Source organism: Myotis myotis, unplaced genomic scaffold, assembly GCF_014108235.1.
Source record: "Myotis myotis isolate mMyoMyo1 unplaced genomic scaffold, mMyoMyo1.p scaffold_m19_p_9, whole genome shotgun sequence".
NCBI classification, from domain to species: Eukaryota; Metazoa; Chordata; class Mammalia; order Chiroptera; family Vespertilionidae; genus Myotis; species Myotis myotis.
Window position 1 is genome coordinate 10492102 of NW_023416401.1, and position 27817 is coordinate 10519918.

General features: G+C 37.7%; 1 protein-coding gene across 16 annotated transcripts in view; it reads left to right on the forward strand.

Moving 5' to 3' along the window:
- The window catches only part of DYM (dymeclin), a 248237-nt gene that overhangs the window by 166551 nt on the left and 53869 nt on the right, over window positions 1-27817 (forward strand). For 13 of the 16 annotated variants that reach the window (XM_036322093.1, XM_036322091.1, XM_036322089.1 and 10 more), the window contains 2 exons: window positions 6359-6388; window positions 9397-9499. In XM_036322093.1, coding sequence (XP_036177986.1) covers window positions 6359-6388; window positions 9397-9499 — 133 coding nt within the window. The remainder of the gene's footprint in view (window positions 1-6358; window positions 6389-9396; window positions 9500-27817) is intronic. The other 3 variants (XM_036322090.1, XM_036322103.1, XM_036322099.1) reach the window with 1 other exon arrangement.

Here is a 27817-nt window from a genome sequence, read left to right on the forward strand (position 1 = left end):
AACAGGAAGGCTGGCTGAGTGTAAATTCTACAACTAGAAGGAAAGAAAAGCACGCTGAGAGCCAGAGGCGCTGCGGAGGTGAAGTGCAGAGGTACGGCGGCTCGCGCGCGCGCGCGAGGAAAGGGGGTAGCACCTGAGGACGCGGCTGTCTTTTTGAGTCACAAGCTCCTGACTGCTCTGAACTCCGGTTCCGGGAAGTCTCTGGGGACCCAGGACTCATACGGGGAGAGGCTGGTCTGTCCGGCAGCGAGCGAACTTGAGGACAGCTTTCCCTCAGAGGTGCTTGCAGCCGTTACCGGGACACTGAGACGCGCGACTCCGGGCGGAGAATCGGCCATAGCTGCTTTCTCCACCCTTTGACTCCCTGAGACCCCGCCCCACCCAGGCTGCGGCAGAGGCTTTTGCATGTGAATGTACCTAACTGCAGCCGAACCAGGCAGACCCTGAACTTCCAAGAGAAGGCCCAAGGCCCCGCAGCGGCTTGCATTGCTTCACAGCTGAGCCTCTTCGTGGCTCCTGCTGTGTGGCCTCAGGCAGAGGCTGAATTAGCACCTCCTTAGATCCAGGAGCCACTGTACCCAGTGGTCAGAGGGGGTCCATCCAGACTGCAACTCCTCAGATCCATAAGGGACACACTCAGGGAGCAGACTCAGTGAGCACCAAAGCCCCACTGAAGCAAGTCTTGCCCCAGAAGGGTGTCTTCAGCACAGAAGTTCTCCCACTTTAGACACAGCTGATTCTCACAGCCAATTGGCCTGGAGGTCAATTCCTCCCAGTGATTCTACAACAACCAAGGCACCAAGAGTGCACCAAGAGTGTCCACCCCAGGTAACTGGGGAGGCTGAGCTACTGGGCCCTACAGGACACCTGGCGCACAGGGCCACTCTATCAACACAGGGAAGCTGCCAAAATGCGGAGACAAAGAAACAGGTCACAAATGGCAGAAATGGAGGAAAGCAAACGATTGGATATAGAGTTCAAGGCCACGTTTATAAGGTTTTTCAAGAATTTTATGGAAACCGCCGATAAATTTAATGAATCCCTCAATAAGTATAGTGAGACCATGGAGGACATGAAAAAGGACCAACTAGAAATTAAGCATACACTGACTGAAATAAAGAATAATTTACAGAGATCCAGCAGCAGAAAAGAGGATCCCAAGAATCAAGTCAAAGATTTGAAATACGAAGAAACAAAAAATACCCAACCGAAAAAGAAAAAAGAAAAGAGATTCCAAAAATATGAAGATAGTGTAAGGAACCTCTGGGACAACTTCAAGCGTACCAACATCAGAATTATAGGGGTACCAGAAGGAGAGAGAGGGCAAGATATTGAAAACCTTTTTGAAGAAATAATGACAGAAAACTTCCCCTACCTGGTGAAAGAAATGGACTTACAAGTCCAGGAAGCGCAGAGAACCCCAAACAAAAGGAATCCAAGGAGGACCACACCAAGACACATCATAATTAAAATGCCAAGAGCAAAAGATAAAGAGAGAATCTTAAAAGCAGCAAGAGAAAGACAGTCAGTTACCTACAAGGGAGTACCCATACGACTGTCAGCTGATTTCTCAACAGAAACCATGCAGGCCAGAAGAGAGTGGCAAGAAATATTCAAAGTGATGAATAGCAAGAACCTGCAACCAAGATTACTTTATCCAGCAAAGCTATCATTCAGAATAGAAGGTCAGATAAAGAGCTTCACGGATAAGAAAAAGCTAAAGGAGTTCATCACCACCAAACCAGCATTATCTGAAATGCTGAAAGGTATTCTTTAAGAAGAGGAAGAAGAAAAAGGAACTCTTACCATTTGCCACAGCATGGATGGAACTGGAGAGCGGATAAATACCACATGATCTCACTCATTTGTGGAATATAATGAACAACATAAGCTGATGAACAAGGACTGATCCAGAGACGGAGAGGCATTGATTGGACTGTTGGGACTTGGAGGGAAGGTAGGGTAGGGTGGGGGTAAGGGGGAAAGATCAACCAAAGGACTTATATGCAAGCATATAGGCCTAATCAATGGACATGGACAACGGGGGGGTGAGGGCATGAGTGGGGGTGGGGGGGGTGGGGGGTAGAGGGTAACTTGGGGACAAGGACACATATGTAATATCTTAATCAATAAAAAATATATTAAAAAAAAAAGAGTATAGAGCAGAAGTTGGTGATATAGAAAACAGAAGAGCGGTAGAGAATATCAATAAAACCTAAAGTTCATTCCCCAAGATCAATAAAGTCAATACACCTCTAACCAAGATTGTGTGTTGAGTAATTTTTTATTATATCCCAGACATGTGAGTTATTGTGGAGACTCTGGATTCTATTATAAACCAACTGGTCTGTCTCTGAAAGGACAGGGAATAACATATTCTCCTTCCTGGGGAATCAGGGATTAAATTGAAAGGTATTTACATAAAAATCAAAGATTTTAAATTGGACTATAAATTCAGTACTGGGCTATCTCAAAACCATGGTGTGCCAGAGAAACACAATTTTCCATGAGCTGAAATCATCTGAACTACCACTTCTGCGTTTTCCTGCCAGAGCACCTCTCTTTCTTCTTGAACATCCATCTAACCCCCACACCTTGACTCCAGATGCTTTGCTCAGCTTCATAACATGTGGCGTTTCCACTGAGTCTCCCAGATAGAAACTGTGTACTGGCAGCTGGTGGTCCAGACTCAGCCCAGAGAGGAGCTGAGTCTTGTTTGCACAGTATTGTTAAAAAGTCAGAATTTGTTGCTAACATATAACCGTTTCGGAGTTGGGATAGTTGGTAACCTAGAGCCCATATTCCTACATGCCAATAATTAATTGGAACTGACCAGTGGCCTTTTCCTTAGTCTTCCTATTAAGAGTGTTTACATTCATTTTCTCATTTAATTATTACAGCAGCTCTTTATTTAGCAGCTGTCACCGTCATCATCACCGCATCCAAAGAAACAGTCTCAGAGAAGTGAAGCGCCCAGGTTCCCTCAGGTGGTTAGTGGAGGACTAGTGTTTAAGCACAAGTGTGTCTGCATTACCCAAAATTCCTTTCTTCATAATATTAAAAAGGAAGTTATTTTTACCTGTCACTTCAGTTGAAAAAATTATTAATGTCCATAAATATTATATGATGCCAGCTATAGAGCCCTGGGCTACGAGTTGGTCACATTATTTAAATTATGCAAGGTTAAAGAATCAATTCATTCGTCACTTTTTCCTAAATTGCTTAAGACTGGATTTAATCTAGGCTACTCTCTCTTTTCTAAAATGTTGACATTTGTTGTCTATGCTGCCCAAATAAGTTACCTATAAGCAATTGAGGAATATGTTCATTTTAACACTATTTTCTGTGTAAATACGTGAACATGATTCCCTTCCATAAGAATAACAAATCATTGCTACCAGAGAACAGAGATAGGCACTGATGCTTTTGGTTTTCTGTTTTCAGAAGGAACACAGAATTTAAACTCCACTTTGAATAAAAATTATCCACGATTTAGATAACAAGTTGTATCTTTCATCAAGAAACAAATGTCTCTTCCTCACAAAGACAGACTTGTATATTCTAGCTAATAAATATTTACTTTTGGTCTGAACAGATTAGATTCTTTCATCCCAGACTGTTTGTGTCTATGTAAATAGTATTGTTATCAGGCTGGAGCTAGTGTTTTCAGGTTTCCGCACACAGACTACTTGACAAATAATTAAATACATTTATTACATAAAAGTCCATTGGAATTAGCCCTTTGTATGCCATAAGCGTCCATAGCTGCAGGTGGCGGATTTTTAATATTAAAATTCAAAATATCGTGGCGTGTGGGGATGGTTTCCGTTTTGGATGCGTGGCAGTTAACTGGTTAAATACTAACTTATGCTGTGGGTTAATGCGTATGTGTAGTATAGGTTGTGTACCTTACTCTTCGAAAAGTAAGGAAAGTATTGTTAACCCTTCCCACTTTAGCTTAACTTTTAAAAGAAATTAAACAGATCCATGTTTGTAATAAAGTATCCTTTGCCGAAAGCTTTCTTTTTTTGCGAGAGGTGGGGATGATGGTGCTCGTGTTAAGAGAGCACCTTTTACTGCTTCCCTCTTTGCTTGTTGAAGAATGAGCAAAATATCAAAGCAGTTAGGAACAGCTTAAATGGTAGACACTTTGATGTCAGATAGACCTTGAACAAGCTACTTTCCCTTCGTTTCCTTCTCTGTAAACTATGGCTAGAAATGCTACTTACAAATTCCCCTTGACAGTAATTCTGTAAAGGCCTAACCCTGTACTTGGGATGTAATAGGCACGCTCTATGGTTCTGTCATCCTCCTCTTAACCATCATCAACAAGATGACTACGGTTTTTACTGGCATGAAGACATATTGTGTGGCAGCCATATATTCCAAGGTGAATTTTGTGGCATATGATTTGTAAACAAATGATAGAAGCACATTAGGAGAAATTTAAGTATTCAGTGTGTCTGGGAATTTTACAATAGGTTATTTTATTTAATTGGGCGCCGTCTAAGAGACAGAATCATGGATACTCTCTGAGCCTAATAAGTCTGCACTGAATATTGGTCAAGTGTCCTTACCAGTTGTAATGACAGTTCAGTGAAAAACCTGTGTTGTGGCTCAGAGCTACCAAGCTTCAGACTTTAAGTAACTGCAGGTAGCAAGCTATAGTTCAACAGTAGTTTTGTACTTGAAGACATTGAGGTGCTAATGGAATGGAAGGAGCACTGGATTAGGAGTCAAAAGATGAGGATTATTCTACCTGTCAGCACTCAGCATCACCTTGGTTGTCTTGCTTTTCCTCAACGCTGAAAGTGGAGGGCTGGAATACATCTTTAAGATCCCAAATGTAATGAACAAGTGCCTTTCAGTGCATTTGTAATAGGATTGCCTTGTACAAAAAATAGCTTAGAGCCAGCAGAGGGAGCACAAAGCATGAATTTATGCCTGGATCTTAGGAAAATTGGGGAGTCATATGTGGTTAAACATTAACCACAGTTCTTTAAAAACAGGAGATTATTTCTTATCAAGTTATCCCCAACTTGATTTGAGCTATAATTTTGTCCTGAAATTGTGACATTTTTACAACTACTGATAAAATTTTACCTCTGTAATTATTGGTAGTTAAATAGAGCTGTGTTCTAAAAAGACATTTTAAAATGGTTATTCCTGGGGAACACTATGGTTTATGTTCTGTATTGTTAAATATATTTTAATTTAAAAACATTTGTAATTTTATCATATCAGAAATATTCTGGTTGATACTGTAGTAAACTCTGTTGTTTGGACTTAGCTCAGAACTAAAAGGGACTGTAGCTTCAAATATTAGAGGCTTTTAAAATCCTATTTAAGTGATACCTCATTTATCTAGCATCCCTGGGAATTATGGAGTTCCACATATTTTCCAGATAACAAAAGTATGTTTTATGAAAGCACTATCTTAAAAAAATGCTTTGAAAGTATTTCAGCCAAGACATCTTGCTATTGCAGACGCACAAGTTTTGTAAGTACAAGACTTGGTGCATGTTTGCACCCATTTCTGGAGGCTGCAGGGATGTTGCCATGCGCTTGGACAATTGTACTAAACATTAACGGAATGCTGAGTTTGCTCCTACTTTGATCTCAAAACCCTTTTCTTGTTTGGGGGAGAGGGGTTCACTATTAAATGTTCCCCATTTCCATATATTTCCATCCTGGTTTTCTTCTTCGTTGATTTTATTATGTAGGAGTTTTAGCTAAGGAAGGTTATAACTTAGCTTGTGTAGAGTTGTGTTAAATCAGGTTAATAAGACCTAGAGTTGAATTCACAGCTCTCTCTTGGGCATTGATAACCACTTCATGCTAGGAAATCTTTCTCTGTGGGCTGGGTTTATGTCTTTAGACATGGGAAAGGAGGCATATTTAGTTTGTTGGGTTTTCTAAAAAGTATTACCCGTGAAAGATGTATGAAAAGTAACTCAAAATTAGGGATAGTTTTTCTTTTGAGATAAATTAAATTACCAAGGTTTTAATTTACTTAGGTCATTCTTACTAAATAGCATTTCTGACCAAATTTAGTCAAAATTAGAAAAATCTGTTTAATAATCCTTTTACTTATTAGATATTTTCCCACTGACTTACTTTAAAGTTAAAAACAAAAAATTTGCATGAATGACTGTGAAAAATAAAATTGTCTTTAAGCTTAATGATAGATTCTCTTTTTTCACTCACTTGTGTTTTTGTTATAACTACCAGGTCATACATTGACAAGTCATGTATTTTAGCTGTTATTTTAAAAATATTTTCACTCATCATAATTACTGTAACATTGTTTTTAAAGTTAGTCATCTTTCCATTTTCCTTCTATGTCTTCCTTATTTAGTTACATTAACCAGGAGAAATTCAATTCCAGGTATATTTATTGCTTTCCCTTTTTTGTTTGGGCGTCCATTTATGCCTGAGTCTTGCCAAATACTATGCTACAACTGACCACCAAAGTTATTTGTCTCAAAAACTTCTGAAATTTCATTTATTCCAAGAAATGTATTGAAACCAATTAGAAGACTCTTACTGATTTCCCTCTTTATACATTTCCATGTAAATTTGCATCATACACTATCCTAATTTACTTTTACCTTTTTACTTCCATCACCTTTAAAATAATTTGTACATTAAAAAATATATACCCCCAAATGCACTTCAATATTATGTTCAGTAATTCTTTTAATCAGCAGTTTTACTTCAAGGAATAGTCTCTCCCCTCTAGTATACTAAAAATTGTGTACAAGGGCATTCATTGCAGTGCTATTTGTAATACAAAAAACTGGGAACATTATACTGATTGATAGTGGACAGGTCAAATTATGGTATATCCATATTTTATATCAAGTAACTCGCACTAAATAATTGTTTGTTGACTGAATTAAGGAATAGATTGTTAAGTAGAAAAAGTGCAGGTACAAAACAGTTTATATTTTGTGGAATAAAAAGATGGATGTAAATGGACCGTATTCATTTATTCTTGATGCATATAACATTTCTAGAATCATATACAATAAACTGCTAACATTACCAGTGGTTACCAATGGGTCATAGGAACAGGCTTGAGTAGAAAGTACAGTATTTACTTTTAACTCCAAAAAGGAAAAACAAAGCAAAGCAAGACTAACTTCAAATGGAGAAGACCCAGAAAAATAAAATGATTGCAAAAAATGCACATACCCTAATTGGTTGAATCTTGTTTCCCACTTCTTTAGATAGCATTCTCATCCCACTCTTCTTACTTTCCAGTTTGCCTCTGTGCTTTGCCTTCTATTTAGAAATGCCTTTTCTCTTGCACAAATCTTTTTCCTTCAAGATTCTATTTAAGATCTAATGCCTTCATGAAACTTTGCTAGACTATTCCATTTCAAAGAAATCTGTCTCTTAGACATATGCTTAGTTTTAATCAGTATACGATTTCACACTTATTCATTCAGTAATTATTTCACTTAATTATTTTTCTTCTAACTGTATTTAGGTATAGATTTAGAGAAGTTTCTTGCCTCTGTTAATTTGCTTTGTATAACAGCCAGCATTACCAATCAGTGTTTAAAGAATTTTTTCTTGATAATGTTAAAACTTAATCTAGAAAGAATGCCCAGTAACCTTGTCTTCAGTGAATATCCCATTTAAACCATCTTAAATAGTTAGGGATTTTCCTAAAAAGATATTCAAAGTAACATTTTATTAGCAGGATATCACTAAGACATACTAGAGTAATGTTTTTGACATTTAAAAAAAATACTACAAATTATACCTCAAATTTATATGGAAAAATACATGGAATCAGAATTGCCTATATTTTTAAGTTGTCATCTAGCCCAACGAGGAACTCTTTACTCGTTAGCTATAGTAGATTTAATATCATAAGCACATAGTTATGTATACTCGAAGCATTCAGGATTGTTTTGTCTTCTTGGTGAATTGGCTTTTTTATCATTATAAAATCTTTCTACCTGTAATAATAATATTCTTGTCCTGAAACCTACCATGTCTAATATTAATAGAACCACTCCAGCTTTCTTATGACTAGTGTTTATATCATTTTTATATTGTTTTAATGTTAACTTATCTGTATCTTTAAATTTACAACTGTTACTCTTGTAAACAGCATGTAATTAGGTCTTGCTTATTATCCAGTTTGACAATCTCTGCCATCTCATTGGAGTGTTTAGCCATTTATATTTAATGTAAATTAGCTTTATCCTTTGAAAATTGATCTTTTTAGATTTATTAGGGTAAATTTTAGAATACAGTAATTATTACTCTGGGTTAGATATACTCTGCTTCTAAAGTATGGTCTTTCTGAGAATTCAACTGAATGCCCATGTTCAGTTAGTTTTATCCACTCTGGCTGGTGGGAACTCAAGTATCCCTCAGTCTTTTGGGACTTCCAAAAATCTCTGTGCAGGTTTCAGTTCCTGGGTAGTTGTTTAACCGCCACGCCTTGTGGGGGGTTTTCTCTGTACTATACAGCTTAGTATTTAGCAAACACTAAGGAAGAGCCTTTGGCAGATTTCTGGACCTTTCTCTTGTATTTCTCTCCCATCCAATAATCTGCCCTGCAAATTCCAGCTGCCGCAGCAGCCTCAAATTCATATATCTGTCTTATCAGCTCAGCACAATATTATTGAGTGTACTATTTGGGTCCCACTATTCTGAACTACAGTCTGGAATGTTCCTCTAGGCAGAAACTCACCATATATAGGTCTCTCTTCTTTTAGGGCCAGAATCTTGCACTTCAGATGTACAGCATCTGAAAACAGTTATTTCATATATGTTGTCCAGTTTCTTAGTTGTTTACGACAAGAGAGTTATTCAGTACCATGTAGTTCATCATTGTCAGAGGCAGAAATCTTATAATATGCATATTAAAGGTTATTCTTTTTGAGAAATAAAAATATAAAGCTATAAATTAAACCATAGACTCTATTATATTAAAGAAATAATCTAATCCAACACAGTTAAATGAAAGATGAGAAAATTGAGATAAAACAAGTTCATGTGACTTGTAATAAATTACACTGTGAGTTACTCATAGAGTCATTTCATAACCCAGGTTTTCTAAATGTTTGTCTACTGTTTTTCCCACTATAGTAATCTTATGAAAATTTCTTCCATGTTTGAAATATAATTTTAACTTGTCATTTTTTTTATACTTTAGAACCCTTATACTTTAAACATTCTTCTCACTTAATTTTTGTTCTGTCAATAGTATTGTTAATCCTGCTATTAACACAGGCATGAAAAAAAGAATCCTTACAAGTGTGTTTTAGAATGATTGACATTCTGTGGAACTATATAATTCCATGTAAGACCTAGCAAAGGAGATATTTGGTTGTTTTAATATAATTGGGGTCTCTGTTTTATTTTTTTCAGTTTGTTCTCCTTGCTGTCTAAAAAACACAACAAAGTTCTGGAACAAGCTACACAGTCCTTGAGAGGCTCGCTAAGTTCCAATGATGTTCCTCTACCAGATTATGTAAGTAGTTACCTTTACTTTGTCAATAAAAAGCTTTCCTTTCATTGCTAAATGTATAAATAACAGGACCTCTCTCTTCTCAAGATCTGCCAGTGAAATCTCGAATGCACAAATAAAGGAGCGACATCTTAAGTCAAGGGAAACAATTTTAATGATTACTAACAAACGGTTGAGGAAAGTCAACCTAAACCAATGGTTTTTCATAAGTAGAGCTCTTATTACCTTAATCAAGAAACCCTCTCAAATGAATTACAGAAAATAAAAGGAGGGTTTTTATAGGAAGTATGCAAAGGTTTCTCACTAAACATGGATTTCATAGAGAACGAGAACCTGAAAAGCTGTTGGATTCAAGAATATACTGTCTTTCTGCGGTCATTTCGTTTCTGTTCTCTGCTGCTTTTTGCTTCACTTTTATTCTTCTGCTCACTCCAGGCTAGGCCTCTCCATTTGCTGACTGAAATAGCAACCCCAACCCTTCCTCTTCTGCCGGAGACCAATTCCAGCATGTCATAATTTCAAGAGTTTCATCAAAAGGTTGATGAGACTTGGGGACTCAACAGGGTTGAGTCACACATGTAGTCACCTGTTGGGAATGGCTAAAGGCATTTCCCCAAACCTGAATAGGAAACTGATTGCTGCTGCCAGACAGCTAAAGGGCATCTTAATCTACATGTTATTGCCTCCTACTGGCCAAACACCTGAACAGCCGAAGGCTAATTCCCCCATTCTGACAGTGGACTCTGTACCAAACACTGACCCTTTGAAGTGTATATCTCTGCCTTGCCTCAGGACAAGTTGTGTTAATAAAAAGGATGGGGTCCTGGGGACGGAGAGAACCTAAGGCCTTTAGGACCTTAGATCTTAGCTCCTTTAGCTAAGCTCCTCTGACCCCCAATACCTTTCAAAATTGTATCTCGTCTCCGGACTCTTTATAGTCTCTGGATTCCTATGTCATCTACGCACAGCCTTCTCCAGATTCCTGAACCCTTCTTGATGCTGGGACAAGAACCCCGGCACTCTTCCACCTCCTGAGCCATAACATGTCTTTGTGTGTGTCCACTGACCAGAGTCTTCAAAGTCCTGGGAAAGAGACTCTAATTGGCTCTGTCCAGGTCAGGTGCTGCTCTAGTCCTGTCAGCCATGTCAGCAGAGAACAGCAGGAACATCTGCCTTGGCTCTTCCACTTTAAAGATGAAGAACATGATACCACCTGACCTCGTCCTTAAGGGTGAGGATGGAATCGTTATATAGTAATAGGAAGGAGAATGCATTATGAGTTCACAGATAGGGCAGTGCCACTATCTGTGACATTTCTCGTATTTTGGAGCATGGCGTAGTGGAGGATGCTAAAAATTATCTTGTCATAAACCACAGAAGTAGTTCATCAAGCTCTATCTAATAGGACCTCTCTGAATCCCCAGACAACAACCTAATGGGTTGATATTTAGAAACTTTATGAGAGAATTTTTAGATTCTGATTTTGAAGTGGCGATGCATACCAGACAGCCAGAGAGTTGTTTTGCTTGTTTCCTGTGGTTTGTTTCATTTCTAAATGGTTGTGCTGATACGAGACTGTGGGAACAGCACCCAGTCCGGATAGCAGTTGCTGATAAACAGAGATAGCTGTGTGCAGCCACAGCCTGACTGGGGCTATTTTTCTTCTCATTTATTTGTGTGTGTGTGTGTGTGTGTGTGTGTGTGTGTGTGTGTGTGATAGGATCTGTCATCCCATTAAGGTATTAAGATTATAATTCCAAAGTACTTCTCTCTCACACACAAAACATTTATCTTTTAAGATTTTCCTGTTAGTTGAGTATTCTCAACTTTTAAAAAATTAGTATAATAGCTCACTTACTTCTATCCTTGCCATGACTTGTTATAAGAAAACTGTTCTTCTTAATGGCTGCTTGGAAACCCATAAAGGTCAGAGTGGCAGTGGGGATTGTGTTTATTAGGAGTTTGAATTTGGTTCATCTATAAATCTTTTGTACAATTATCATTTGATTTACGTAGTATTTCTCTGTTGTTATTCCACACAAAAAAAAATGTATACACTCTTGAGATTGCCCTAGCAGCATTCTCCTCGAATAAGAATCCATAAAATGATATTTCTTTGAGAAAATGGGTTATATTTTATAGTATTTGCCAATTATGGAGGTGATGGTGCAACGAAGGGATGTTGAACTTCAACAGACATATGAATTCTCCTATTGAACATCACAGTTTTTAAAGTCACTGACTATTTTCTTCTTGCATGAAATTTTCACTAAGTAAACATGAATTTCTTAAAGCATCTGCTTCCTGGAAATACTGGGAAAATTCCATTTGGAATCTGTCATTAACAATCCTAATTTTAATATGAACTCGAATTTGCTGCCTTTCCTCCGAGTTAATTAAAGAGGGTGGGTACCACTGATTCAGTACTAGTGATGATAGCTGAGTCACTCCTCCTGCCACTGATCTGAAGGTGATTGAAGAAAACAGCAACCTTAGAAGTTAGCGCTGCCGTATGTTTTCTTTTGTGATAACTCAGTGTGTGTTTTTATTCACCATTCCCATTGCTCAAACATTATGAATAAGTGTTTTACACCTTTGAAACCATGTTTTCATTGTCATTCTCTTTTAAATTGGTCATTAACTGGGAAATAAAACATGTTCCTCCCTCTTCTTCCCAGAAATTTTACTTAAGTGTCTTTGCTAACCAACAACCGCATAAAATTCTGTGTCCTGGTGATAAAATGGAAAAATGAAAGGGTCTAAAGCAGCCGTGGGTTCCCTGATGTATACTTTCTACACCAGGATTGGATAAACTATATTAGCACAGATTTTGAATAAGTGCTTAAAATAAGGATGTGTTTTTCTTCTCACTGTAGTACATAGAGTACTTTCAGTCTACCTAGAGGTTTCTGAGTTTATTAAGAAAATGTTTATTCTCATTATACTGTATAATTCACAAGCCAATTGAGTAACAACATAGAAAGCAAATAACAGTTACAAAAACATTAGTATTATTACTCTTGTACAACCATGTTTGCGTGAATGTGTCAGGGGAAACCTCAAGCCTTCCACCAAGTTGTAGATAAGAAGGAAATGCCCTGGCTGCTTAAGGGAAATACTAATTGCACTCAGGTCCTCTGTGGGGCGAGAGACTGCCCACTGCAGAGAGTCATGGCTGGCTCTGCAGGCTCGATGGGGCGGTAAAGGTGTTTAGGAAGCAAGTGAAGTTCAGTTGACTTGGCTAAGGTTCAGTGTCTTTATATCAGGGTTTCATAAAATTTAATTCAGTGACTAAAGGGACAGAGGATTGTTAAAGAAGACTCTTTCAACATTTTTTTTAAAAACTCTGGTCATATACAATAGAACCTCAATATAGAAAATAAAAGGAAAATAATAAATGAGTCCTACTTGCTTATTAAACTATAAGCATGGTTTTTAATTATGAATATTGTCACAATGTCATATAAGCTTTGTTTTCCTAATTTCTAACCATCACCTTAGCAACCATATGAGAATAGAAGAATCTAACTTGTATTCTAGGTGGAACCATACGGGACCAAATTGTATTTATTGCCCTTTGATCATCAAAGGATTTTTTAATCTTTCCTTAGGACACACTCTCCCATTTCATTCCAAGCAATGAAATGCAAAGGCACAAGCCAGAACGAGCAAGAGCCAGAATCAGAAAAGCCCATTTCCTTTCCTTATTACAAAGCTAAGCAACATTTTCCAACACCCTTGCTTCTTGACGGGTGGGGGGGCGGGGAGGAAAGAGGGGGCAAAGGGGAATGTCTGACTAGCTCTCAGTGGGGGAATGTAGGTGGAAGTGCTGTAACCACTGCACCATCTTCCACACTTCCCTTCCCCTCATCATCTGCTATCTAGGTGCGGGAAATCCAGTGGGAGGGAGATCCTGAGGTCTTAAAATCGTCTCATGGAAGGCAAACTGGGCATGTTGAACTGTGATGCAAAGCGGCAATAAAGCTTTACTACATTAAAAAATATGGACAAAGGGCCTGAATAGACATTTCTCCGAAGACGACATACAAGTAACAGTAAGTACACCAGAAGGTGCTCAACATCATCAGCCATCAGGGAAACGCAAACCAAAACCATAGCGAAGTTCCCACCCACTGGGATGACAGTAAGTAATCAGAAAGGCAGAGAATCACACGTGAGGGTGTGGAGACATTAGAATCCTCATATAACTGCTGGTGAGAATGTAAAATTATGCAGCTGCTTTGGAAAACAATTTGCAGTTTCTCAAAAGACTAAACAAAGAATAACCATATGGCTCAGCATATGGTCATAAATGCCCCTAAGGAACTGAGAACATGCTGTCCATGCAAAAATGTGAATGTTCATGCACCGTTATTCATAATAACCCCAAATGGCAACACCCCAAATGTCTACACAGGTCCGTGGACAAATAAAAGGTGGTACATCCATACAATGGAATATTATTCAACAATAAAAAGGAATGAAATATGCTCACTCAGCAGCACATATACTAACAGTAATGAAGTCTGATGCATGCTTCAAATGGAGAAACCTTGAAACCATGCTAAGTGAAAGAAGCCAGTAACAAGAGGCCAATAGGCAAATCTTACAGAGATAAATAGTAGATGGTTCGGGGTAGGGAGTGAGTGCTAATGGGTACAGGTTTTCTTTTGGGGATGATGAAAATGTTTTAAAATTAGATTGTAGGGGTAGTTGTACAACTCTGTGAATGTACTAAAAACCATTGAATTGTACATCTTAATTCAGTGAAGTCTATGGTATGTGAATTTTATCTTGAGGAAGCCATTTAAGAAAAAGGTAGTACTTGGCCCTAACTGGTTTGGCTCAGTGGATAGAGTGTTGGCCTGTGGACTGAAAGGTCCTGGGTTCGATTCCAGTCAAAGGCACATGCCCGGGGTGTGGGTTCGATCCCCAGTGGGGGGCGTGCAGGAGGCAGCTGATCAATGATTCTCTCTCATCATTGATGTTTCTATTTCTTTCTTCCTCTCCCTTCCTCTCTGAAATTAAAAAAAAAAATTTTTTTTTCTTAAATAGTCTAAAAAAAATGGTAGTACTTGGAGCACGAGAAAAAACAAGTACTATTTGTTGAATGTAATAGCAGATAGACATCAGCTTGGCTGGCATTATGGCATGAGGGTAAATGTAGGAAAATAAATCGTATACTTTGAAAAACTTAATATTTTCAAGGAAGAAAAATGTTTCTTGTAGAGTGACTCGACTTTAGAAACTCCTAGTCAATTAGATACGCAGTTATACAAAGGTATGTGTATTTTTCAGCCTCGTTTGAGAGCAAAAAGAAAAAAAAATGGGAACAAGTAAAATAACCATCAGTAGGAGACTGAATAAAGTACATATTCATTCATTACAATATTCTGCAGCCATTTTTTAAAAAGTGAATTCAGTCTGTATGGCTTTATATGAAAAGATATAACACTTAAATCAGTTTTTAAAAATGCACATATTATGGTATGTAGGTTAATGTACATGTCTGTTTAAAAATATGCATTTAATTTTCTAGGATAATGTACAGGAAACCATTAAATAGTGGTGACCTGTGGGAAGTCAGACTGAAGGGTAAAGAAAGTAGAACTTTATAGTTTTTTTTCTTTATTGATTAAGGTATTACATATGTGTCCTTATCCTCCCTATTGCCCCTCCACCCATCCCCCCACACTCATGCCCTCACCCCTCTGGTGTCTGTGTCCATTGGTTAGGCTTATATGCATACATACAAGTCCTTTGGTTGATCTCTCCCCCTTACCCCCACCCTCCCCTACCTTCCCTCGGAGATTTGACGGTCGGATCCATGCTTCTCTGTCTCTGGATCTGTTTTTGTTCATCAGTTTATGTTGTTCACTATATTCCACAAATGAGTGAACTTTGTAGTTTTTACATTAATATTCTTCTTCATAGGTATAGATCTTGAAATCTTTTTTAAGTATACACACAATTTACTTTAGCCTCCCTTCTTTCTTTCTCTTTCATTATTTTTAGAGAATTTTAGACTTACAGAACACTTTTAAAAAATATATTTTATTGAGTTTTTACAGAGAGGAAAGGAGAGAGATAGTTAGAAACATCGATGAGAGAGAAACATCGACCAGCTGCCTCCTGCACACTCCCCACTGGGGATGTGCCCGCAACCCAGGTACATGCCCTTGACCGGAATCGAACCTGGGACCTTTCAGTCCGCAGGCCGACGCTCTATCCACTGAGCCAAACCGGTTTTGGCCAGAACACTTTAAAATAATTTTTATATACCCTTTCTCTTTTAGAAATGTCTTATATAACCACAGAACATTTATCAAAACTAAGAAATTACCCTTGGTACAATACTGTTAACTAAAATACAAATCTCATTTGAATATTGCCAGCTTTGACACCAATGCCCTTATTCTTTTCTAGGATCCAATTCAGGATCCCACATTGCATTTTGTTGTCAAGTCTCCTTAATCTTTCCTTGTCCCTTCATGACCTTGAGACTTTTAGTACTGGTCAGTTATTTTGTACCATGTCCCTCAACTTGGGTTCATCTGACAGTATGCATTGTTGGGAAGGATACTACAAAGGTGATATGCCCTTCTCAGTGAATCGTATACATGATGTTGGTATTACTGGTAATGTTCACCTGTGTTTACCTTGAACACCTCACTAAGGTAACATCTGCCAAGTTTCTTCACTGTGAACTTGCCAGCTTTCCCTTTTGAGTTACTATATATTTTGGGGAGATACCTTTGAGATTATGCCAATAAGATCCTGTTTCTCTTTAAACATTTCCCCACATATTTTAGCATCCTTTGATCAGTCTTGCCTGCAGCATATTTTACTGATTTATTAATGATTTTCTATTTGTCTGATTTTTCCTACTTTTATTAATTGAAGTCTTCTGCAAGGAGACTTGCACCTCTCCCCAACGTTTTTACTTAGACAGTTATTTTTTATATCAGTATGGACTCCTGGATACTAATTTTATTCCCTGTTTTATAAACCAGGACTATTATTTCATTGGTACATAATTCCAACTTGGGCCATTGGAAGCTCTTTCAAGTTGTATTCTTTGCCCTTTGAAGATGCACCTATCTTTTTTTTCTTCTATTCCTCCCTCACTTTCTTCCTTCTCTCTTTTTTAATTTATTTTTATTAGATCCTCAAGATGTTCCAACTCATCTTGTATTTCCCCTGCTCCAGCCCTAGAATCAGCCAATTCTCCATAGAGGATCATGAAATTTAAATCAAGGTCTTTCTAGTTCTTTTATAATGCAGAAACTAGTGTAAAAAAACAAACTAACAGCCTAATATAGTGAATAAGGTTGGTGAACACCCCTAAGGAACACAACTGCTTTGAACTTAAATAGATCCCAAGCCCCACATTGATTAGGTCCCAGGAAGTTTGTTCTTTAATACAATTGATTTCAAAATTCAAATAAATAAAGCCTGTGGCAAGTGAGCAAGCTCCCCACCCACCCTGCCCCTTTTTTTCCTAATTAAAAACCAGGCCTGACTTAAACATAAGACCGGTTTTCTTGGTTGTATTATAACGTGGCTTTGGATGCGCTTCTGAACAAGGAATTCCAGAGAGTTTCTAAGAATGCTTGTGAAGACAGTTTTTAGTTGGAGGGCTTACTCCCCTCTTGTTAAAATAATAATAGTAATTATTATTACTCCTTCATTCTTAAAAAGCACACCTCAGTTGAGGGAAAGAATATTGGCCTTTCTTTATTCCCGAAAAGGAAGTTTGTCTTGTCCCTTCTGACAGAGTATGGCAGAATATTCTTCTGAAGAGTTTTTTTTTTAATTATCATTAAAAATACTTAAATAACTTTTATGTTGCTTCCTCTGGCTTATAAAAGGAAATAGGATGTGTTTGCATTGAAATCTGGCAATGATTAATTAACGTTCTAAATGAAGTTTAAAGAATACAGAAAAAAATAGCCCATGCATATTAAATTCAGTAGCAGTGTGTGATAAATTTGTAAAAACCAGTGATCACGGTTTCTTCCTTCTGCCCCCCCATTCTCATTGTAGGAAAAAAAATTCTAACCTGCTACTGTGTAGAGCTAATTTTTTTTAAAAAAGCAGAGATTTTTTTCAAATTCTTTGTTATTTAAGAAACCATTGTTTTAATTTTCTGTTTGCTCAAATTTTGATTGTTTCTCCCTCTTTCTCCCATTCTGCCTTAGTTTGTATTTCCTAATAGGAAGGAAAGAAGTCTACTATTTGGAATTTTCTTTGATATATCCTTGATTTACATGGCAAATAGAAAGCAGCTGTCTATTTAAACATCTAATTCTTGAAACCATAGTCCCCTCAAGCGTCATCTGGAAATAATGTAGCTTGTAAAACAAAGCTAAGAAGAAAAGGCAATGTTTGTTTTATGTGGGATGAATGATTTCTGTTGGGGTCCTTTAATTCGGCTATTATGAGGGTTATTAAAAAGCTGTATTACAAAAGAGGTTTAAATGAAAAGAATTTTTTGAGCTGGTATCTTATTATTACAGTTGATTATAGTCAAAGCTGCAAATGTTTTTAAAATAGCACTTTTAGTTTCTCCAGATAAGACCCCAAAAAAACAGTAATCTTACTCAGTGTATAAATGGAAATACAACTCTTTCCTTAGTTGATTTAATTTCTGAAAACAAATTGTATTGGAGAATTCAGCTCTATCTGTTTTTCTGGAAATTTCAGGGATCTCTGAAAAATTCTTAAGAATCCATGTCAGAATATTTGGAGATCACCTTATGCATGCAAAAAAATATGATCATGAGAGCATGAGTTTACCTAAATTTCTGGTATTAGAAGATTCAGTGAACAATAGATAAAGTTAAGCCTAACTTGTTTCTAAATTTATTCATAAGTTATTTGAGCTCTGATGTGTGAGACGTCATGAGAAGTGGTATACCCTACTTTGGGAACAAGTAAGGTTTTGCTTTGACAGTTGTTCGAGGCTATTCCATGATTGGAGTATATTGGTTTTCTTGATTTGTTATTACAACAGAGCAGTTATTTTTGGAGAGTTGACATGTAAGAACTAAATTTCTTTACTAAAATATACTTGGCACCACAGAAATGAAATTAGCATGTCTGTTTGATAATCGAAGGGCAGGCATGGTTAACTATTTTCGTGCATTTGGGTCACCTCTAGTCTCTCACTTGGTATTTTCTGTGGTTTCCAGTTTGTATTTTGACTGAGGTCACCAGGAGGGTATTGGGCTGCTCTGAAACACCTTTTTTTCCTTTAATGGACAGTGCTCGTTGATCAGTTGAGTGATTGAATTAATAACTTATCCTTTTTAAGGGTCATGTTTGAAGCCTAAAAAGTCCTGAGCCTTTCATAACCAGGCATTATCTTTCATACTGGTCCGTGACTTCAGATTGGAACAAGAGTAACTTTTGTTTCATTATTAGTAGTACTTTAGCTCATTACCAACTCCAAGTCCAAAGTTTCCATATCTATTGTGAATGCTCCATATGATTACCAACATTCTCCAGTAATACCAGTTAAAAAAGAGTAATGCATGCCTAAACACACGCCAGATGGCACTTGACATGCCTTATTCTTCATCCAACAAGTAGTGAGCAAATACTGTTTTGTTTTTTAATATATTTTTATTGATTTCAGAGAGGAAGGGAGAAGAGGGAGAGATAGAAATGTCAATGATAAGAGAGAATCATTGACTGGCTGCTTTCTGCACACCCCCTACTGGAGATTGAGTCTGGAACCTGGGCATGTGCCCTAACCAGGAATGGAGCCATGACCTCCTGGTTCATAGGTCAACACTCAACCACTGAGCCACACTGGCTGGGCTGAACAACTACTGTTTTATCAGGCACTTTTTTCTCTGTGTAAAGACTTCCTTGAAGATAAAAATTTCTGCTTTCATGAAGCTTGCATTCTAATAAAGAGAGATGTATAATGATCGCAGGCACAGGTAAATGGATGAAGTATTAAAAGTTCCCATGGGAAAATAAAGCAGGATAATGAAATTGCACAACAGTGTGAATATACTTAGCACCGCTGGACTGGTGGAAAATGTCATGTGTCACCCTAACCGGTTTGGATTAGTGGATAGAGTGTCGGCCTGCAGACCGGAAGGTCTCAGGTTTGATTCCAGTCAAGGGCATGCACCGTGGTTGCGGGCACATCCCCAGTAGGAGGTGTGCAGGAGGCAGCTGATCAATGTTTCTCTCTCATTGATGTTTCTAACTATCTCTCTCCCTTCCTCTCTGCAAAAAAATCAATAAAATATTTTTTTTAAAAAAAAGAAAATGTTATGTGTCTTTTACTACAATTTTTGTTGGTGGTGTTAAAGAGTATGAACAGTGGGATCTGAAAAACTAGATTTAATTTTCATGTGACCCCTCTGATTTTTGGTTTTCTCATTTCTTAAATAAAAGCAATAATGCCTTGCCCATGGGATTGTTGTGAGAATTAAGCGAGAGAATGCACAGAAAGCACTTAGTGCAATATTTGCACATAGCAAGCGCTATGTAAATGTTAGTGGCTATTGTTACTACTGCTACATCTTCTACCACCCGAATGATAGGAAAATAGGTCCTTTATTCTCCCAGCCCTAAAAACTCAGAAAGACCAATTAAAAGCCTCTTTCCAGTGCTCAGTAGCATAATGGAATCAGTTTACACTGCAGGTTAGACTCAGGGTTAACTTGGTTGGTAAATATTTAGTGACCTTAGAGAAGTTATTGTAGCTCTCTGAGCTTCAGTTACCTATCAAATGAAGATATCTAATCTGTAGAGTTGAATTTAATATTAATGATTATACATACAACTTTCTTAGTTAATGCCTTGATCATAGTAAGTTTTCACTAAATAATGGATATGATCATAGTATGATTATATTCATTCAAATATATCTGTCATAACAATAATGGAAGGTAAGATAAAATTTTTCATATATTCTTCCTGGGAAGAATTTATCTGAACATAAGAATAATCTATTTCTGAGTTAATTATGGGCTTTAGAACATACTATTAATTGCATCTTTCTCTCAACTTTTGAAGGTTCATCATATATCTCTTCTTTGTTTATAAATGGAGCCTTATCACCTTTCTTTTGAGAGGAATGATGGAGTGCTCTGTTGTTGGTGATGTGGCACATTAAAGGTAATTGGAATAGTGATGCTCAGTAACATGAAAATCCTGTGCCTAAAAAGACTTGTTAGATATCAGATGCAAATAGACAAAGTACAAGAGATTTAATTCAAGAAATGAGGTCTGCCTCTAACAGAAATACTCTAGAACTGATCCTGGAAATATAATGGAAGTGACTACTTAATCTTTTTTAGTTTCAATTTCCATATCTGAAAATAAGCACAACAGTCCTCTTATTAATTACTTATTATTAGATTTTAAATAAGATTAAATGCAGTAGATACAAAAGGGAAACAGCAGAAATTCAAAGAGGCTATCATCCATTCAAAATACACTATTTTATTCATGTCATGTTTGCTGCGAGCATTGATGAATGAACAGACATGGACTCTACCTCGCCTCAGAGAGTCAGTAGAGGGGGAAATAATCCTTTAGCAAGCAAATAAATACAAACTTATAAATACATCTAGAGAACACTGTGACATAATGCAGGAGAATTGTGGGAATTCTAATTTAGATTTTGGGGTGTAGGGAGATGAGGTGGTTGCTCTTTGAGAAAGTGGCATTTCACTAAGACCTGGCGGTGAGAGTCAGCCAGAGGAAGAGCAGGGACTGAGTGTTTTAAACAGCAAATGCCCTGAGGCAGGACAGAGCTCTGCTTATTCCTTGAACTGAAACCAGGCCAAATGTATTGGAAAGGGTAGCATTAAATGAGATTGGAGGTATAGGTCAGTGTCAGGCTACGCCAGGCCTGGTGGGCTAGTCATTGTAAGGATCTGTGATCTTATTCATATAGCTTGGCATATAGTTATTGAAGGGTTTTGAACAACGGATGTACCTTTGAAAAAGTATTCTGGAGAAGTGATTTAAAGAGGTAAGAGTTGAGACTGAGAAGCCATTTAATCCAACCTGGTGAGAGATGTTAGTAGCTTGGAACTCAGAGAAGTACTGGAAATGGAAATGTAGGTAGGTGCCATCCACCTGAATAAGATATTCAAAGTCATGGCAATTGGTGAGAGCATGATGAGAGAGAAGGTGGCATGAGAGGAAGAGAAGAATCAGCCCAGAGCTCCGAGAAGTTGGGTAGAAGAGGACATGCTGTAACAGGGGAGTTGGGGATTCCCCAAGTGCCTGGTGTCAGATGGGCATGCCTTAAAGAGGAAAAAATGCTAAAACAACTATGGATTGAAAATTGAGGATGAGATGAGGATTAAAACATACCCGCTAGTTTTGGCCAAACAGAGGTGGAATCTGTGCATGTAAAAATCGGAATTTTTTTTGAATAGTATAAACAGACAGGTAGTTGATTAATCATGTAAAGATACTTTCAGGGATTTGATTTTTTAAATTGAAGTTTAGGAAAGAAGGTATAAAATTAATTATTCTCAATCTTCTATTTAGCCTTTCTTACTTTTGAATATGTCTGTGTCCCTGTTCCTGCTTTGTAGCATCCCCAGCTTTCTGAAGTTTGCGTGTGGACTAATGAGTTAAGCTTGTTTAAAATGCAAGTTTTATATCTGTACCTTAATTAATAATTTGTAATAATAAACCTTGAGTAGCTAAATATTCTGATTAATTTTCTTGAAATCTGTATGTCTCTCACATTTTAAATTAAGTCAGACTTAGTGAACAGAAGTAAAGTCAAAGTGTATTCATAAACTCAGATTATAGGAAGCTCCAAATGGCCTCATCATAGCCCTGGAATTATTTCCATTAGATTGCATGATATATGTAAGTGTCTCTTACATTATATAATAAGCTTTGAACTCACCATCCCACCCATGGTTCAAAGGACATACTCCTTGAAACCATGTGTAATGTATTTTAGCATGTTTGTCATCTTCCTCTCAAAAAATATAGAGGAAGAGGTTTTGAGAACTGAGTACAAAAGAGGAGCATGGATGCTGTGTAACAAAGGATGGCAGCGTGAGTGCGTGAGTGCGTGTGTGTGTGTGTGTGTGTGTGTGAGTGCGTGCGTGCGTGTGAGTGCGTGCGTGCGTGCGTGTGTGTGCGTGCGTGCGTGCGTGCGTGCGTGCGTGTGTGTATGCGCGCGTGTGTGTGTGTGTGTGCGTGCGTGCGTGCGTGCGTGCGTGTGTGTATGCGCGTGTGTGCGTGTGTGTGTGTGTGTGTGTGCGCGCGCGTGTGTGTGTGTGTGTGTGCGTGCGTGAGTGCGTGTGTGTGTGTGTGTGCGTGTGTGTGCGCGCGTGTGTGTGTGTGTGTGCGTGCGTGCGTGAGTGCGTGTGTGTGTGTGCGTGCGTGTGTGTGTGTGTGTGCGCGTGTGCGCGTGTGTGTGTGTGTGCGTGTGTGCGTGTGTGTGTGTGTGTGTGCGTGCGTGCGTGCGTGTGTGTGTGTGTGTGTGCGCGTGTGTGCGCGCGCTCTAGCCTTTTGTAGAAGCTTTAGATTTTTTTTCTTTTCAATTTTCCATCCTACTGTCCTCACTATTATTACTTATGTAGATCCTTCTGTCCACTGATTTCAAAGTACTTACAATCAGCAAGTCATTTATTTCTTGGATTTATTGAATGGGTACCCATTGTTCCAAAGCCTGTGGGCGTCAGTACACAGTTATAAAAGCACACAAATTAAATGTAATAACACAGGAGCAAGAGAGAACGCCAGCAGGATCACTGCTGTGCCTATTGGGAATGCCAGACTCCTGTAAAGAAAGGAAAGGAAACAAAAGAGAAAAAGAAAAGGAATAAAACAACCACCTAAGGTCGTCATGTTCTGAGAGGTACAAAGTAAATGTGTCAGTCAAAGGGAATGGCCGTGGGGGACGGTTAAGAGAGGCCTAACTGAATTCAGAAGGTGCTCTGGAAAGCACTCCAGCTCATATAGTCTCAGATTTTACTCTAGTAACCAAGTGTGAGAAATTACTATGTGCTCTCCTGCATTTTTGCAGAAAAGGTGTTCAGACACAAGAGGATTTGGTTAACTGCCATTTGTCTTGAAGTATTGTTCAGATTTGAGTCATGATCTTACTCTCAGGTTCCCGGTTAAATCTTGGTTTCATTTCTTTTAGCATTTTAGCTTTAGAGATATATTTCTTTTTAGTTGTCTTCTTCATATGGTGGTTTAAAAAATGGATACTTTCACAGTATAGTAAATTTAGGAAAATTTAAGCTGATTCTAAAATTAATTTAGAAGAGGAAAAGTCTCATTTTTTGAGAAGTCAATAGATAGTTGAGAGTTAAAAATTAAAAAATACTAACACACATTATTTCAGAATAAGAAGACAGATGTAGGAGGAAGTACCTAAAATATTTGCCTCTGGGGAGTGGGAGTTTGGGGAAAGAAAAGATTGGTCCCGAGTACTGCCCTTTTTTTGTTTCAAATCTAGTAGTATTCTTGACTTTTAAATTGTACTCATTTGTTACTTTGATAAAATTAAGACAAAAGTTTAGAAAAAAGAAAAATAAGAATAGGAAACCTTATGTACAAAAAGTTTTGGGGATCGTTTTCAAAAATGAGTTTAGTATATTATCCTCCAAGTCTTAGCCTGTAAAGTTAGGGGCTCATTGGCACCTCATGCTAGTAAGCATAGTCTGATTTTTGGTAGTTCAAGAGAGATTGGCTAAAACTGCTAATAAATTATGCATTCCACAATTGGGCATTTTCTTCTTCTGATATTTTCCTTATTTAATTGGAAGTCTCTAATGACACTGGCCGAACCCTTAAAAGCATTGTAATGTGTTGTCTTCAGCAGGCTACTTCCTGCGCTGCTTCATTCAGGTCTCGCTTGGTCTGCACTGCATTTACTGAACCTCCCTGTTCTCCCTTTCCTTTGCCTTCACAGCGTTTCCCACAATTGACAGTCTCTCCCACTGGACTCTGAACCTCACCCAGGCAGGGACTGTGTCCATTGGTCACTGCTTTCGTCCAGTGCTTTTCATAACACCGTCATTCAGTATTTGACATGACAGATTTCATCTGGGATGTCGTGTTGGCTAATGGTAGCTGTGGGGAGGATTTAAATGCATCCGTTAGCCTGGTAACCTGAAGGAGTTAAAAAGAAAAAAACTTACCCAGCTCCTTGGAGTACACTGAACCAGACCTACCACGGCCCCTAAATTACAGGGAGCACAGAATACTGGGTGGGTGTTCGTATTTTTGCTGTTCCCAAAGCTCTTGGGAGTGTATGGAGTATTCAGAGAGCAATTGTTTTGAGACCTTTTGTAAAAGGCATTTTGTAGCTATTTTTTGTTTGCACAGTTAATACATTTTTAGTTTCTCCCTCTGTCTTTATTTGTCTGCCTTTCAGTTTTTGTATTTTTTTCTCAACATGTCTGCTTCCTCATCCAATTTATTCAAATTTTAATTGACATAAAGTTGAAGTCATTAAGAAAGTTATAATCATCCTTTTATTTGGCTTGTTGGCATACCAAAGCGTTAGAGTTAACAATGACTGCTGAATAATAACCAGTAAATTAGTTCAAATAATGTCACAACATGCTTCCTAAATATAAATCAAACACATACAAGGAAAAAAAAAAAAACTGCTTTCTAAAATATTTGCTTGGAGAGGCATTTTTATTAAGAAAGCAACTACAGCTGGCCCTCCATACCCACAGGTTTCACAGCCAACCTCAGGTGGGAAATATTTACGGGTGGGGAGCCAATGTGTTGATGTGTGCTATGTAGTTGGGCCTGCAATGATTGGCTTTGTTTGTACTTAACCTGTACAGACTTTTTCCCTTGTCATTATTCCCTAAACAACACAGTGTAACAACTACAGTGTATTTGTGTAGCATTTACATTTTATTAGGTATTATAAGTAATCTAGAGATAATTTAAAGTATATGGAAGGATATGTGTAGGTTATATGCAAATACTTCATCATTTTATATGAAGGAGTTGAGCACCCACAGATTTTGGTATCCTGGGTTGGAGGGATCCTGGAACCAATCCCTTGGATACTGAGGGATGACTGTACATTTTAAAGTTTATTTTATTGCCATTTGTTGTTCTTTGGTATTTGAGATTTTGTATTCACCTGACTCCCTCCCCGTGCGATCTTTCTGGTGCACCTCATATCTGTGATTCACATATACCACATGAGCTAGTGAATGTCTGATAACAACTCTGACTTTGGACCTTAAGGAAACCATGAATTTCCTTTCACTAAAGAAAAATCAAAACTGTCTGTGACTTATAAGACAGCTGACCAAAGAGAATTATCATTAAATTGTCACTTAATTATCTACATAGTGTAGAAAAAGCTGCATCTTCGTTATAGTACTTCCTTGTACTATTACTTTTATGAAAAGGCTACCAAGTGAATTTTAGCTTTGTTGCCATTTATACTAGTGCTTGCAAGTTTTCTTATTACAATGTATGCCTAAATGTGTTTTGATTGTTTTTCATATCGTTCTTGTAACAAAATCTTTTCCTTATTCCCAAATGGATACAAGTAGAATAAAGAATGCAGTAGAAGAAAGGAAAGGCGGGGATTATAGTCCTTCCTGCCAACTAGATTTTGAAGAGATTCTTTTAATAGCTTTTTTTTTTGTATTTCTATGTTAATATCAACTTTTTGCCTTTAAAAGAAGAATTTTATTCATGCTACATTGCATTTTTCTTTTCCATATTGATAGTTGTTTCTACAAACTTTTGTTCAGAAAAATCCACAAAATAAATTAGGCATCTTTTTCTTACCCCCAAAAATAGTAAAATTGACAGGCAGCCCTAACTCGTGACTTCATTGGTTGCTAAACTATGATCCTAAGGTGAGTCATTTTAAGTCAGACCCTTATAAATGTTACACATGCTAAGTTCCATTCCCCAAAACTGATTTCATATGGTAGAAATACAGAAATAGATGATAGCACAGCCAGTGTGGCTCAGTGGTTGAGCATCAACCTATGAACTAGGAAGTCACGGTTCAATTCTTGGTCATGGCACATGCCCGAGTTGTGGGCTTAATCCCCAGTAGGGACGTACAGGAGGTAGCCCATCAGTGATTCTCTCTCATCGTTGATGTTTCTCTCTCTCTCTCCCTTCCCCTTCCTCTCTGAAATCTATAAAAATACTTTTTAAATAGATGATAATGAATGAAACATTTTTATTTTATAACCCTGTATCACAAACAATAGCAAGATAAAAATTGGGTTATTTATATGTTTTGGGGTGCATTTGAAGCTTTTGAAAATATAACTCCAATGACATTTAGACTGAAGATGTCTCATTTAGTAACTTTCTGTAATAAGCATTCTCCATTACTTTAAGGACCTTCAAACTCATTTTAAAATTAGTTTCTGCCACAAGAAATAAATTGCAAATTTAATACAGGATTGCCTCTCAAAATTTTTGAATCGTCATTGCTGGGCGATAGTTTCCATGGCAACTTCTTCAAGTGATCCCTTGCTCTAATTGTAGCAGCAGACTGAGTCACCTTCATTGCCATTGACCTTGACTGAATCATGAGCAATGGCAGTTGTTTGGACAAAATGTGTAGGCATTGGTCCCAGTCATTAAGCAACCATAAATACAACTTTTGGTCATTATGTGGAATATGATTATGATGCAGTGGGTTTCAAATCAACTGTCTCTAGTCAAAAGGTCACAGATATTCAGCATTAGACTTGGAATACTTTTTAACATCATATTTCCTAGGGAGATGAGCTGTTTTAGTGTAACAATAACGTATACGTTCTTAAAGAGCTCAGATTTGCCCTAACCAGTTTGGCTCAGTGGATAGAGCGTCAGCCTGCGGACTCAAGGGTCCCAGGTTCGATTCCGGTCAAGGGCATGTACCTTGGTTGCGGGCACATCCCCAGTGGGGAATGTGCAGGAGGCAGCTGATCGATGTTTCTCTCTTATCGATGTTTCTAACTCTCTATCCCTCTCCCTTCCTCTCTGTAAAAAAATCAATAAAATATGTATTTTTTAAAAAAGAGTTAAGACTTTCCATTAGTTCAGTGCATTTCATTGTAATACACACACCTGTTATAAAACTTAAGTTTCAATGTCATGGAAGCACTTCTCTTTAAATAGACATAAAAATTCAAGTCAGAAAACATAATTGTTTGACTTAGTGCCTGATAGAGTAAATATAAATATACCTCCCAAGTACATAAATATCTAGTAGGAAACTTTCATTCATTATTACTATTGCTTTTACTAATAAGAGCAACAATTTCTCGAGCTGTTACTGCATGTTAGGCATTGGGGTAGGTGTTTTATATAGACATT